The sequence below is a fragment of the Dipodomys spectabilis genome, unplaced genomic scaffold (genome assembly GCF_019054845.1).
Source record: "Dipodomys spectabilis isolate Male_0828 unplaced genomic scaffold, ASM1905484v1 ptg000145l, whole genome shotgun sequence".
In the NCBI taxonomy this organism is placed as follows: Eukaryota; Metazoa; Chordata; class Mammalia; order Rodentia; family Heteromyidae; genus Dipodomys; species Dipodomys spectabilis.
In genome coordinates this window covers 26,330,959-26,345,385 of record NW_024870822.1, presented here as the reverse complement: position 1 = coordinate 26,345,385, position 14,427 = coordinate 26,330,959, and the positions used below count along the sequence as shown (strand labels likewise).

General features: G+C 39.5%; 2 protein-coding genes across 3 annotated transcripts; one reads left to right on the top strand and one right to left on the bottom strand.

Moving 5' to 3' along the window:
• Positions 1-210: 210 nt before the first annotated feature.
• LOC122117797 (olfactory receptor 226) lies at positions 211-1,195 on the bottom strand. The gene has a single exon (XM_042691638.1). It carries the CDS (start codon positions 1,192-1,194, stop codon positions 211-213), a length of 984 nt encoding a protein of 327 aa, XP_042547572.1. The 5' UTR covers position 1,195.
• Positions 1,196-10,504: 9,309 nt separating this feature from the next.
• On the top strand, positions 10,505-13,102 carry LOC122117779 (olfactory receptor 10A5). Of its 2 annotated transcripts, XM_042691612.1 has the most exons (2): positions 10,505-10,532; positions 12,177-13,102. In XM_042691612.1, exons 1-2 carry the CDS (start codon positions 10,505-10,507, stop codon positions 13,100-13,102), a joined length of 954 nt encoding a protein of 317 aa, XP_042547546.1. The 2 variants fall into 2 exon arrangements, with proteins under 2 accessions (XP_042547546.1, XP_042547545.1); XM_042691611.1 differs by lacking the exon at positions 10,505-10,532 and having other exon boundaries at positions 12,147-13,102.
• The last annotated feature ends 1,325 nt before the right edge of the window (positions 13,103-14,427 follow it).

Genomic DNA, 14,427 nt, shown 5'->3' with positions numbered 1-14,427 from the left:
CACTGGACTACTGTCTAGCTTGGATTTTATAGCTGCTTCCTGCAGAAATCTAGCTTCTAACTTGTGATCTATCCTTTTCTTCCTCCTGGACTAATTATAGTAAGTATTCCCAGTTTGTTTGCAAACTTTGGACACAAAGAACTTCACTGGACTTCATAGAAGACATTCATCCAAGTTTAACAACAGTTTCCCAGACTTCACAGTTCCCCTCTATCTATCTCTGCCAGATTTCTTGGGATTACCATCCTGGCCCTGGTACAGATGCAGAGTTCGACGTAGGGCTCTCTTGACTTCTTGGTTGCGCAAGCAGTAAATGATGGGATTGAGTAATGGTACAATGACAGCATAGAGTACAGAGACCAGCTTGTTGGTGTCAAAAGCAGAGAGTGCCTTAGGCCGGGCATAGATGAAGATACTGGCTGCATAGAAGATGATCACCACGGTGAGGTGAGAAGCACAGGTGGAAAAAGCTTTATGGCGACCAGCAGCTGAAGGGATCCGCATCACAGCACCCGTAATGGCCATGTAGGAGGCTCCAGTAACAGACAGCGGCCCCAGAAGGATAAAGATGGCCAGGACAAAGTCTGTAAGCTCTGCTGTGGACATGTCTGTGCATGACAGGTTGAGCAATGGGGAGACATCACAGAAAAAGTGGTTGATGATGTTGGGACCACAGTAAGAGAGGCGAGAAATGAGAAAAACTTTGACCATGGAGATGCCAAAACCCCCGGCCCAAGAACCAGTTGCCATCTGCACACACAGCCGGCCACTGACAATGACAGGGTAGCGGAGAGGATGGCAGATGGCCACATAACGATCGTAGGCCATCACAGCAAGAAGGACACACTCAGTGCAGCCCAGTCCCAGGAAAAAGTAGAGCTGTGTCATACAGCCCTCAAAGGAGATGAGTTGCCCATGACTCTGTGTGGACCCAATGAAGCCAGCAAGCATCTTGGGAATGGTGACAGTGACGTACCAGATCTCCAGGAAGGACATATTAGCCAAAAAGAAATACATGGGTTTGTGGAGAGTGGGATGGTTCTTAATTGCCACAATGATAAGTGCATTTTCTGTCAGTACCAACACATAGGCCAGCAGAGAAAGGGAAAACAGCAATGCCCTCAAGGGCACTGGTGCAGGGAAGCCCAGCAACACAAATTCACTCACTCGCCCACTGTGGTTCCTCTGCTCCATGGCACTGGCTCTGCCCATTTCTCTTCAGAAGATGAGGTTGCAGTGTCTCAAAAAGACAGCAGCAAGAGCCTAGATTTCATCTTAATAGTTATTAGTTGTGGTACATGTGACTAATCACTGAGCTGAGAAATGAGCTAAGACACCCATGGACTCAAATAAGTGGCTTTGTATTGAAGACAGGCTAAGTCTTGCTGAAACCTTGAGCAAACACTTATTATTCATGTATTTCTCACCAGGAAATGTATTTCATGTATTTCTCAACTTACTGATCCCAATGTCTCTTCCTTGTTCCTATACCAACACAAGAAGGAAAGACCAAGATGATAGATATTAATGATGAAAACACTGTAGCAATAAATTTTCATATGCATGTAAATAATCATATCCCCAAAGTAGGAAAAGCTAAGAGTCTTGGCTTCCTAAAAGCCATTGTTAGATAGATTGTAACTGTTTCAGAGAAGTAAATTATGAAATGGTGTTATAATAGTAACATATAATCAGAGTTTTCATTATGCATTATTGTTCTAGGCACTGTTTTAAGTTAGTAGAAGTAGCACTGGATCCTCAGAATAAAGCTGTGGGTTAATATTAAAAACTCCCTTTCAAGCCTCAGGAAGTTGAGGAATGGAGAGGTTAAATAACTTGTTCTGGATTGTGGACATTATAAGAGCCAAAAACAAGGACCTCAGAGCCTAAAAACTATTCTGGTAACACAAAAGATGGGCTACATAATACAATCTGTATTTACATGTAGGTAAGGGTATCTTTGGAACTCAGCTAAGGGTACAGTGTTCCCTGCAAAGAAAGAAGACCAAAGCAGAACAGCAAAGTGTATTACAGGAAGACTTTGGACCCGCCTGGAAATTGTGAAATGGAAGCTGGCTGACAGAAAGACTAAAAATCCCATTAGTTCTCAAAGTTCTCATTAGTTCTCCTATTATGAGAGTAAAGCCCTTATTTTGGCATCAAGGCCAATATAAAAGCATACATTTAGTGACACAAATCTCCTGGTTTGACTTGATACCAAAGACAAATTTCCCTTCCAAAATGTCAAACTTTTTCTGTGTTCCATGCAGAAACTGATAGAAATAAAAATTCACCCCATACCCTGTATGGTCTTAACATTTAAACAGTATATAGAGATTAGAACTGGAAATAGGGGAGAGTCCATGAACTATCTAAGAGCTATCTCTTTCCAGAAAACCCCTTACTTTTTATTTGTACATCTATTCTATGTGTTATTGAGGCAGGGTAAGGAATGATAGAATGTGTTCACAAAGCAAACTTTACACTGCTAATAATCTTATACTTGCATTTCCACTGTCTTTATGCTCTTTTGTCCATTTTTGAGCCCTGAACATTTCTCTCAATACCAGAGTATGGCAACAAAAAAAACTACAGAATTCCAACATGGCATGCTTTACCCATCACTTCCATTCTCAACATCCACACCCATGATATAATTTGACCCAGAATTTAGGTAAAATGAACTTGGTATGAGGATGACAGATTCAATGAGAGAACATTAGTAGGTGTATGACTGATGAGTGAGAAATGGAAGATCATGAAAGCTCTAGAGTGGGCAGGCACATATGAATGGATAAGAGCCCTTTATGAAGGAAATCATAAAGAAAGCAATATTGGAGTATCAACAATATGGGTTATGTGAATGGGGATTTAGCGTTTTATTAAGTATAGAGAGGAATAAGGATAGAGACTGTTGAACAAAAATAGTGAAGACATGGGAGATGTCTACTTGAAGAAGAATCAGTGGACAATAGAATCTACTTGTGTCGGATGTCATTAACTCACCAGGGCTTTCCTGAGATGTCTAGGTCAGTTAGGAGAGGACGTAGGGGTGTATATGAAAGATGATCAAAGCCTCAGGTCAAAATGAAGTTGTGGAGACTCCTCTTCCTTCCATGTTCAGGGGACTCTGCCAAATGAGAAAAGATTCCTTTATCTTACACTTCCCTTATTCATTCCTCTTTCCCACTACCCCGCCTCCTTTGATGCTTTGGGATGTCACGGAGGCAGGAACCCAAGAGACCAAAAGAGATACAAGAGGAAAAAAAACAAAAAAGGATAAGATAGAGGACAGAAAAGAGAACCGATAGGAAACTGAGAAAATGAGGTTTATGGAGAGAGTGTCACAATACAAATATCTATATTGTTGGTATACTACATTGTGAGTTGAATAACTATCAACAGCAACAATTGTTTGCACTGCTTAAGTGAGGAATACCTGTAAAACTTTAGATTTTATTGAAAGAGATGCCCTTCTGACTTTTGTGATTATTGCCAGTCAGTAAGTTGAGTTCATCCATGAAATTAGAGGGGACTTATTGTCAAATAAAGAAGAGATACAAATCCATCTTCCTTATCCAAATCAAACAAAGCATTTGGATATTTCAGGTCACAGAAAGAATATTCTGCGAAAGCTATAAGTTTCCTAACTTTCAGGAAATTCTGAAACAACATGATTGATAAGCTAATACATAAATGAATACATCTACAGGAAACACATGCACAATATGGAACAAAAACTAAATTATCAGTTACAACAGGGTTAATCATCTAAAGTGTATAAGCCTCAACCTTAGGAAAAAATTTTCAGTTTTCAAAGCTAATTGGATTTTAGAATTTAAAGTAAGGGCAAGAGGGCATGTATATCTATTTAAAGCCAAATGCATATATTTGTTAAACATGGGAATACTAAATATATTCCCATTAAGAAAGAAGATGACAAAAAAATTGGTCCTGTTACATTACTTTGGAAATTTTTGGCAAGTCAACACAGCATGAAATAAACAAATACTAAATATTGAAAAGATAGTTGTAATGAAGTGAACACTTATCTGTGGTTTTGGGGTGTAAACGTGATCACTTTTCTAGAATAAGTACATAACATGCATATGCAGTCATGATAATAGTTTTTAGGAAACTCTCAAACTCTATTTGGAGTGGCTGTATCATTTGACACAGCTACCACAGATGAATGCCTGATACCCATTTTAGTATCCTTACCACCATTTTGTGCTATCATTGATTTTTTTTAATCTTAGTGTTTTGATAGGTGTGTACTGATATTGTAATGTCTTTTGCATTTCTCTAAAGAACAAAAAAGTCAATACCTTTTCATGAACTTATATAGCATCTCCATATCTCTTCAATAAAATATCATTGTGTCTTTTGCCTCTTTTTTTACTTGGGTTGCTATTTGTATTAGTATTAACATTATTACTATCATTATTTGTGCTGGTCCTGGGCTCGAACTCAGGGCTTAGGCACTACCCCTGAGCTTTTTCTTTCCTCAAGGCTAGTGCTCTACCATTTGAGCCAGAGCTTCACATTCGGCTTTTTTTTTTTTTTTGGTAGTTTATTGGAGACGAGTGTCACAGACTTTTCTGCCCAGGCAAGCTTTGAACCACAATCCTCAGATCTCAGCCTTCAGAGTAGTAAGGATTATAATCATGAGCCACTGGTTCCAGGTTGGGTTATTATTTTTAGAACTGTTTTTAAGAGTTCCTTATTCTATGTGTTTACTTTCTTCTAGGTGGGCTAATAATTATGAAAGAGAATAAATGAGCTCAAAATGGATTGTGGGAATTTATATAAAAAAGAACAAAAAGACTGTTGAAATGGAATTAGGGAGGGTAGGTAAAGATTGGAATACATTGTAAACTTGCATAGAAATGTCAATGAAATCTCCTTTGTATAGTGTTGTATATGCAAATAAAACTAAGTAAACACGAGTTCTTTATTCTGCATTCTGATTCTGTGGTTTACAAATATGGCTTCTCCATTAGACTTTCTGTTTTGATTTTTTTTTGGGGGGGGGGGGTCAGTTGTGGGGCCTGAACTCTGCCTGGGTGCTGTCCCTCAGCTCTTCAGCTGTAGACTAGCACTCTACCACTTGAGCCTCAGCCCTACTTCAGCTTTTTCTGCTTATGTGGTGCTGAGGAATTGAACTCAGGGCCTCATGTATGCAAGGCAAGCACTCTACAACTGAGCACTTCCCAGCCTGTTTTGATTTTCTTACCAGGGTATTTTAAACAGCAAAAATTTTTGTTGAATTCTATCAAAGTCTAGATTATCAGGTTATTTTTTTAGTGGAATTTGGTGCAAATTCTAAGAATTCTTTGACTAGGTCTAGATTCCAAAGCACTTCTATTTTTCTCTCAAATTTTTATACTTTTGCATTTTACAATTGAGTCTACAATGTTACATATTAATTAATTTGATTTTTTTCAGTTGTGGGGCTTGAACTCAGGGCCTGGGCATCATCCCTGAGCTCTTTTTACTCAAGTCTAGTGCTCTACCACTTTGAGCAACAGCGCTACTTTCAGTTTTCTGGTGGTTAATTGGAGATAAGCATCCTACAGACTTTCCTACCCGGACTAACTCCAAACAACGATCCTCAGATCTCAGCCTCTTGAATAGCTAGGATTACAAGTATGAGCCCCCAGTGCCCAGCATAATTTTTATATAAGGTGGAAACTCAGGCCTATGTTTGTCCAGTCATGCTAAATCCCAAACCTACCCAGATGACAGCATCATTTAGAAAAGTGTTTATTTTTTCCCCTACTGAATCACTTGGGTATACTTTTCATAACTTAGTATATGTTTACTTTTTGTTCTCTGTCCTGTTTCACTGATTTATGTACCCACACCACCACAAAGAACACTTGGTTTTGTGGCTATATAATACATGTTGGGATTATGTATGGTAACTCTTCTTACTTTATTCTTTTCAAGTTTAACTATGTGTGATTCATTTGTTTCTATATAGGAATTTTGAATAAGCTTACCTATTATGACCAAAAAAAAAAGACTCTCTTGCTCCAATTTTAAAAAAGATTTGCACTAAACTTGCAATTGGATGAAAGCTGTCATCATTACTATTCTGAAGCACTGCAGTCCATAAGCACAGTATGTTTCTCCATTTTTTCCATTTTCTTTGGTTTCCTTGATCAGTACTCTGCAGTTGACAGTACATAAGAGTTGTTAATGAGTTGTTATTTATGTCACCAAAGTGTGACTCTTTTTTGTTGAATAATGGTCAATGCTATCTTGCCACTAATTCCATTGTGTAAATGTTCATTGATAGTATACAGCAAATTTGTTCTCTATTCAACTAATTTCCATTTTAAGCTTTAATGATTTTATGGAAATATACTGGCACTCTAGCTACATGGGAAATATAAATTGGAGGATTGCAGTCCACTGCAAGTGAATGTTATCAAAAGTTGGTTATTAGAAGATAAAGAAAGATTGGTATTAATTGATAGTTAAGTAGGAGGTTCTGATGTGCTAATATAGATAATGGTGTACTGTACATTTTCTAAAGTAGAATAAGAGAATTTGGGTGTTTTCACCAGGATCCCTGCTGTTTTTCCTATCCCTTCCTGTAAATAGTTTTTTTTTCCTGTAAATAGTTTTGTGCTTTCCTGTCTTACATTGAGGTCTGTGAGAGATTTTTGAATTGATGGTGGTGACAGGTGCTGTATGAAGGTCTAGTTTCAGTTTCCTGCATGTCAACATCTAGTTTTGCCAGCACTATTTGTTGAAGAACCTGTCTTTCTTCCAGCCTATATTTTGGCTTCCATATCGAATATTAGCTTGGTATAGGTTTATAGATTTGTGTCTGAGTCTTCTATTCTGTTCCATTGGTCCTCATGCCTATTTTTGTGGCAGTACCAAGCTGTTTGCATTACTATGGCTTGGTAATAGAGTTTGAAGTTTGGTATTGTTATTCCTCTAATACTGTTCTGCCTGCTATTTTGTGGTAGATAGAATGTATTTACAAATCTGTAAGTAGACACCTGGGTGGTAGGTATGCATGTGGTTATAAATGAATTAACTGACCTATAATAGCTAGTGAGAGCTCAAATAGTCAAAGCCCAACAAAATCAGCAGCAGGAAATGGCTACAAGCAAGAGGTGGATGGGACCAAGGGGAGAGGAGTAATGAATGAAGGGGGGAAGGAGAGAGAATGCAATCACAAATCTGTTTTATATACCACAAAATTAAGAAAAGTAAGGGAAGGGGTGGGCTGAAGGGGGGTGAGAATGTTGAAGGAGTAACACTGATCATGATGTGTTGTAGTCATAACCTGCTCTGTGAAATTGGACCTCCTTTGTACAACTACACAAAGATAGCAATTAATAAAAAGAAAACAGAATGGCAAAAAAATAGAAATGTGAAAGAGAAGACAAACATATTTACCTTCTTTTAAACATTGTACAACAAGTCAACGTAGTAAGATGACACATGCATTCCATAAGCAAGAACAATTAAAATATCTTCATGATTAAAAAATAGGTGGCTCTTGGGAAAACCCCACAAAATATATGAATATTCATCAAGATTGATGACAAATGACAAAAAATGAAAAAAATTCAAATGACTGAAATCAACGTGAAAAGAGGCATTATAACCAATTTTATTGAAATAATGAGGATTGCAAGAGAGGTATGAATAGCTGCACATCTACAAACTATATAATCAGAAGTGGTAGTGGTGGAGTGGCTCAAAGTGGTAGAGCACTTGCCTTGAGCTGAGAGGATGAGGGACAGCACCCAGGCCCAGAGTTCAAGCCCCATGATGGACCAAAACAAAAAAAAAGGCTTGGGGCTGGGAAGGTGGCTCAGTGGTAGAGCACTTGCCTTGCATGCATGAGGCCCTGGGTTCGATTCCTCAGCACCACATAAGCAAAAAGAAAAAAGCAGAAGTGGCGCTGTGGCTCAAGTGGTAGAGCGCTAGCCTTGAGCTGAAGAGCTAAGGGACAGCGCCCAGGCCCCACGACTGGACCCCCCCAAAAAAAAAATCAGAAGTGGAAAATTCCTAACAAGAGGCAAAACCAAATTGCCTACAGTGAAATAGGAAAAATCTCAACAGACATATAACAAGAGGTAAAATTAATAATAGAAAAACCTTCCTCCATGAAAAAGCTAAATTAAAAAATTAATTCACTGGTAAATTTTGCCATATGTTTAATTAATTAACACATATATTTCTTGAATTATTCCCAAGAGTAGAGGAAAAGAGATTGGTTTCACCTCACTCTGTGAGGGTATTATTTCCTTGACACCAAAGCCAGAAAGAAAAGGTGTTTTTTAGCTGAAGTTTTTTTGTGTGTGTGGTTAAGGATACAGAAAATAAAAACTGAATTTACAGTCATGAAAAGAACATATTGTTCAGAACTTCTTGCCCATCTTCGTGATGATAGAGGTGACACTTCTCAAAGAGAAATGCATTCATTACCTGACTTATGTAAAGATATGTATGTATGTGTGTACATATATATATATATATATATACATATATATATATATACGTATATATATATCCCTATATGCCAGACCCTGGTGGCTCATGCCTCTGACCAGGAAGGCTCAAATCTAAAGGACCATGAGGGAAAAACTTTGTGAGAGTCTATCTCCAAAAATGCAAAGACATTGTTTAAATAGCAGAATGCTAGCTGAGCAAGCAAACCAAGCAAGCATGAGTTCCTGAGTTCACATCCCAATAACGATGTGTACTGCATAGATAATATGTTGTGCTGCCAAGCGTGTAAAGAGAGACAGTAGCACAGGAGCCTGGTGAGAACTGATGATGTTACAGTGCTGGAAATGTGTCAGAATATATCCACATTTCTGTTATAGGCAACTAGGTTGGTAGAGATTCCTTTTGTTCATTGGAAATAGATGGAGGGTGAGCATATGTAACAGGAGAGGCAAGGTAGCAGGCGAGAGGTCAGGGTTCATTCTTCAGTTTTTCTTTTCTTTTCTTTTTTTTTGGGGGGGGGGTTTGGTCGTGGGGCCTGAACTCTGGGCCTGGGCACTGTCCCTCAGCTCTTCCACTCAAGGCTAGCACTCTACCACTTGAGCCACAGCGCCACTTCCGGGTTTTTTACTTTTTGCTTATGTGGTGCTGAGGAATTGAACCCAGGGTCTCATGCATGCAAGGCAAGCGCTCTACCACTGAGCCACCTTCCCAGCCCCATTCTTCAGTTTTTCTATGTGAACCCAGAGGAAGAGCACTGAGTCTAGTGGAGATAGACATGTCAACATTAGGACCATGGGGGGGGGGCGGTTAAAAAATTAGTTATTACAAAGGTGATGTGCAGAGGGGTTGTACTTAACATAAGTCAGGTAAAGAGTATATTTCTTTTTGAACAATGTTACCCCTTCCCCCACTTTCTCCTCGTTTTCCCTTCCCATCCCCACTTGCAAATTGTGTAGTTTATTTTCAACATAGTGTCCAGTGAGGACCACTGCTGCATTTGTTCACCCTTTGTCCCTCCATTTCTGGGCCTCCTCTTACCTACCTAAAGACAGATAAATGAACAAACAAGATAGAAAGAAAGGCAAAGAAAACTAAAACTGGGCTGGGAAGGTGGCTCAGTAATACAGCACTTGCCTTGCATGCATGAGGCCCTGGGTTTGATTCCTCAGCACCACATAAGCAAATAGAAAAAAGCCAGAAGAGGCGCTGTGGCTCAAGTGGTAGAGCGCTAGCCTTGAGCTGAAGAGCTGAAGGACAGCACCCAGGCTCAGAGTTCAGGTCCCATGACCGGACCAAAAAAGAAAAGAAAAGAAAATTAAAACTGCAATGAAGAAAGAAACCTTGTTTCCATTTCCTGGAGTTCATTTTGATAAATATTATTTTATATGATTAAAGGCACATTGGCATTGAGTTTTTGTGTTCCTCCTCTAGGAATATCATCTTTTGAGGACTATGGGTTTTAATACAAAACAATTAGAAGCAGTAGTAAGTCAAGCATAAAAAAATAATATATCTAAGATAGGTAGTCCAAGACAATTCAACAGAAAATGGAAAATGTGGAGAAGTCCAAATCTTCATGATCTGTACTATACTGAATAAGAGCATGAACATGGCACAGTGGCTCAACTGGTAGGTCAGGAACAGCACCCAGGCCATGAATTTAAGCCCTAGGACTGGCACAAACAATACCAACAAAAAATAGTGAGCCCCCCCGCCATCTCAAAATAACCAGTGCAAATAAGAGCCAATTATGTATGTCAAGTAGTAGAGCACCTTTCCACCAAAAACAAGGCCATGAATTCAAACCTGAACATTCTGCAGGAGGAAAGATTTTAAGCATGAGGTAGCAATAAAATACATGTTGTAAGACTTAGATTGGCAGCAGTGAGGAAAAAAGGTAGCAAGAGGCAGGGTAGCCTTAGATCCCTAGAGTAATAGTTTTCCTTTATAAACAGTTTTCTGCCATCTGAAATTCCTTAGGGCCTCAAAAGACAATAGATTCAATGAAGGTCAAGTCCCCATGAGAAAGAGAGGGAAGAGTTGCATAGGTGAGCTCAGTACACTTGGGGGAAGACACAGATTTCACCCCTTCCAGTTGACTCTAAGGATAAAAGAGGCACAGCTGGGCATAGCATCAGGACTGAGAGCATGGTCAAGCCACAGACTGAGCTCTCTCATGTCTGAGACAGAAAGCATCAGCAACCTAGTTCCAACTGCAGCCACTAATGGATCGACCAAGACAACAAGCGCGATATCCCTGGTTTCTTCTCTGGCTCTTCTGAAACAAAGGTTAGGCATGAACAAGAATGTAAGGCAAGCTGATCAAAGACAATGCCCACATTACACACAGGTAAGGCTCACTTCCCAGGACCAGATCAATCATGGGCCATCTATAGTTTCAGTTGCTCAACTGGACAAGGTTCAGGTAGGTTTTAGTGATACACCTAATCCAAATGGTATTCCTGGGTCTATACTGAGAATATCTCCTTTGGTTTCTCTCTTTTCTGGGCCTGTTTTCTTTGCATGTGGATGTTCTGTAAAGTTCTCTGATTCAGGAAGTTTCCATAAGAATGTATGCCTCCTCTAGGTCTTGATTGTCCTCTGTCTATTTCAGGAAAGATTTGTGCAAGCGAAATATTCATGAGACAGAGACATTCAGACTACAATACTTCTTTTTGGCAATCCTATGGATATAGAAAGTACAGATTAACTATTGGATATTTTCCTTTGACAGTTCACTCTAATATTTCTTGTAATTTTCATGAAAAATGATGGCTCTCCATAATTTTTTTCTCTATTATGGAAACAATTGAACTCTCATTGAATGCATTCACTTCCTAGGTGTTTTTAGTAAATACTTTTCAGAATTGAATTGAGAACCAATGTATTACAGAGTACTGGCAATCAATTGTCTGTTAGACATGTACAGGACTATATCGTACCCCATAGCCTAATTAAACAAGAAAAATAATTATGATACGTGACATGAAGTATCAAGATACGAAGATGGTGAATGTCTTAAACTGATCACCTTTAATAGATGTCATTTCTGTTCTGTCTTTTATCTACTATTTCCTACTCTGAATTTCTTCTAAATGAAGTATAATAAAATATGCATTTTCATATTGCATACTGTGTCACATTGTTTTAGAAGGGGAGTCCCTAAATGCATTTATAAAGGTAACTAATAATTTGTGAAGATTAAAAACAAGGAAACTAGAATAGGGGATATAAGTGTGTGTGTGTGTGTGTGTGTGTGCGTGTGTGTGTGTCTACTCTTTTTCCATTTGATTCCATTCCTTTGCCTCTAGGGCCCATTTATTTCTCCATTGTTAATGTGCTCTTTAAGTGGGAAGCAGAAAATGGATATAAATGGAAATGCTCAAATTTATTTTAGAATAAAAGGCTTACAAAGTCAAAATCAGACCATAAAAAATAAAATTTGAAGAAAAATAAGGCATCTCATAAATCAGAGGTTACTGAGGATCTTTTTTGTGCATTTATTTTTAGACAGCACAAAACTCTTCCTCTTACAATGGAGATTTGTGACTTTGTGACTTTTTCCCTTCCATTAATGAGAAGCCAGGGGTAAAAGCATTTAAAATAAGATTCTTCCAATCAAGAACCTCTCCCATGACTACACTGTGGCTTCCTGTCTGCCTCCATGGCTGCAGAAAACTGGACACGAGTAGATGAGTTTATCCTCATGAGCTTCTCTTCCCTAGCCAAGGAAATGCAGCTGCTGCTCTTCCTGGCATTTCTGGCCATCTACCTGGTCACCCTGTTGGGAAACAGCCTCATCATCGTGGTCACCTTGGCTGACCCCATGCTTCACAGTCCCATGTACTTCTTCCTCAGGAACCTGTCCTTCCTGGAGATTGGCTTCAACCTCGTCATTGTGCCCAAGATGCTGAGCACCCTGCTTACCCCAGACACAACCATCTCCTTCCTGGGTTGTGCCACTCAGATGTACTTCTTCTTCTTCTTTGGGGTGGCTGAATGCTTCCTCCTGGCCACCATGGCCTATGACCGCTATGTGGCCATCTGCAGTCCCTTGCATTATCCCGTCATCATGAACCACAGGACTCGTGCCAAGCTGGCTGTGGCCTCCTGGTTCCCAGGGTTTCCAGTGGCTACCGTGCAGACCACGTGGCTCTTCAGCTTCCCATTCTGTGCCACCAACAAGGTGAACCACTTCTTCTGCGACAGCCCGCCTGTGCTGAGGCTGGTGTGCGCAGACACGGCGCGGTTTGAGGTCTATGCCATCGTGGGAACCATTCTGGTGGTCATGCTGCCCTGCCTGCTGATCGTGTGCTCCTACGCTCGCATTGCTACTGCTATCCTCCAGATTCCTTCGGCCAAAGGGAAGCACAAGGCCTTCTCCACCTGCTCCTCCCACCTCCTAGTTGTCTCCCTTTTCTATGTATCTTCAAGCCTCACGTATTTTCGACCTAAATCAAACAATTCTCCTGAAAGCAAAAAGCTGTTATCCTTGTCCTACACTGTTGTGACTCCCATGTTGAACCCCATCATCTACAGTCTGAGGAATAATGAGGTGAAAAATGCCCTGGGTCGGACTTTCCACAAGGCCCTCATCCTCAGAAATCACATGCCATAGACATCCTGTCTCCCTCTCTTTACACATCCATTAGTGAAATCCAGCAGTTGAAACAGCTATTAGAAAGCAGACAGCTCATATATGCAATCCGACCTACTTAGGAGTCTGGAATCTGGAGGATCACAGTTCAAAACCAGACCAGGAAGCAAAGGTTTTGAGACTCAGCCTCCAAAACCAGACACAGCAAAATTCCAGACTGAAGTCATGGCTTAAGCTGTAGAGCACTAGCCAAGCTTGCCAAGCAGTACAAGTCAACATGAGACCTAGAGTTCGAACTTCAGTATTGGGGAAACAAAACGTACTATAGAAAACTGTGCTTAGAGTCAGGAAAGGTAAGAGGCCATGCTAGACATGAGGAGTCCTGGTAGAATAAGGCAAGGTGGAGAAGTGGGAGGTGTGTGGGGAGGGGTGGTAGGAGTCACAGTGTCCAGAGTACATCTTTATCATTTCAAGGAGAGTTGTCTCTTTTACCCACTCCATGTCTTAGTCACCTTGTTGGAGTTACCAGTGAAATATTTTCTAAAGCCATTCAACTCCATTAACTTGTATTAAAGTATTTTTTGTTTAAACATTCCTGCAGTGTGGTTTCTTGTGCCTTACCATCTTAAAGTAGCAGATTCCCTCATGTGTTTTATCTGTTGAAACTTTCCCTTGAAAACGTCATGCAATTTGTTGCTTACAATTTTTCCCTTAACATCTAGAACCTGGAGGAGGAGGAGTAAATTTATGCATAGGCACAACAAAATTATAGAAGGTATTAAATCATTGCTATTTTCAAATACACAACTGATTTTTAATAGAGAATGGAATATAGACTGTTCAGTGTTGTCTTCAAAGATAAGTGTAGAAGTAATGGATAGAATTAATAAGAGACTATTTAAAATAAATCATTGCTTTTTAAGCACTCTTCCATGATTAGTGTGGTGAAAAAATAGATTCATTAAGTATCATAGTTCTTTAAGAACTGAACTGTGAATCTGGGTAATTTAAACATTTGTGATAGAAATACATGAAAATTAGAATTCTCTTCCAAGGAGACAAGTAACCAAAGTGGACTACTTTGTTCTAAAAGGAATCGATCTCACACAAAATTGTGCAATCTAAACTATACTGAAATATAAAATTTTAACTCAGTTGACTGTCTCCTTTAAATAAATACTGTGATTCTAAAGTGCAACAGTACATGGTTTCAATGTAGTCTCTCTTTCTCCAGGTATAGATTCAAGGTGCATATTCATAATTGCCTCTCTAATCTCTCTTCCCCTTGTTTTCCCTCCCACATTGGTCAACTACATTGTATCTTATATAAGGTAATGCTGCCACAA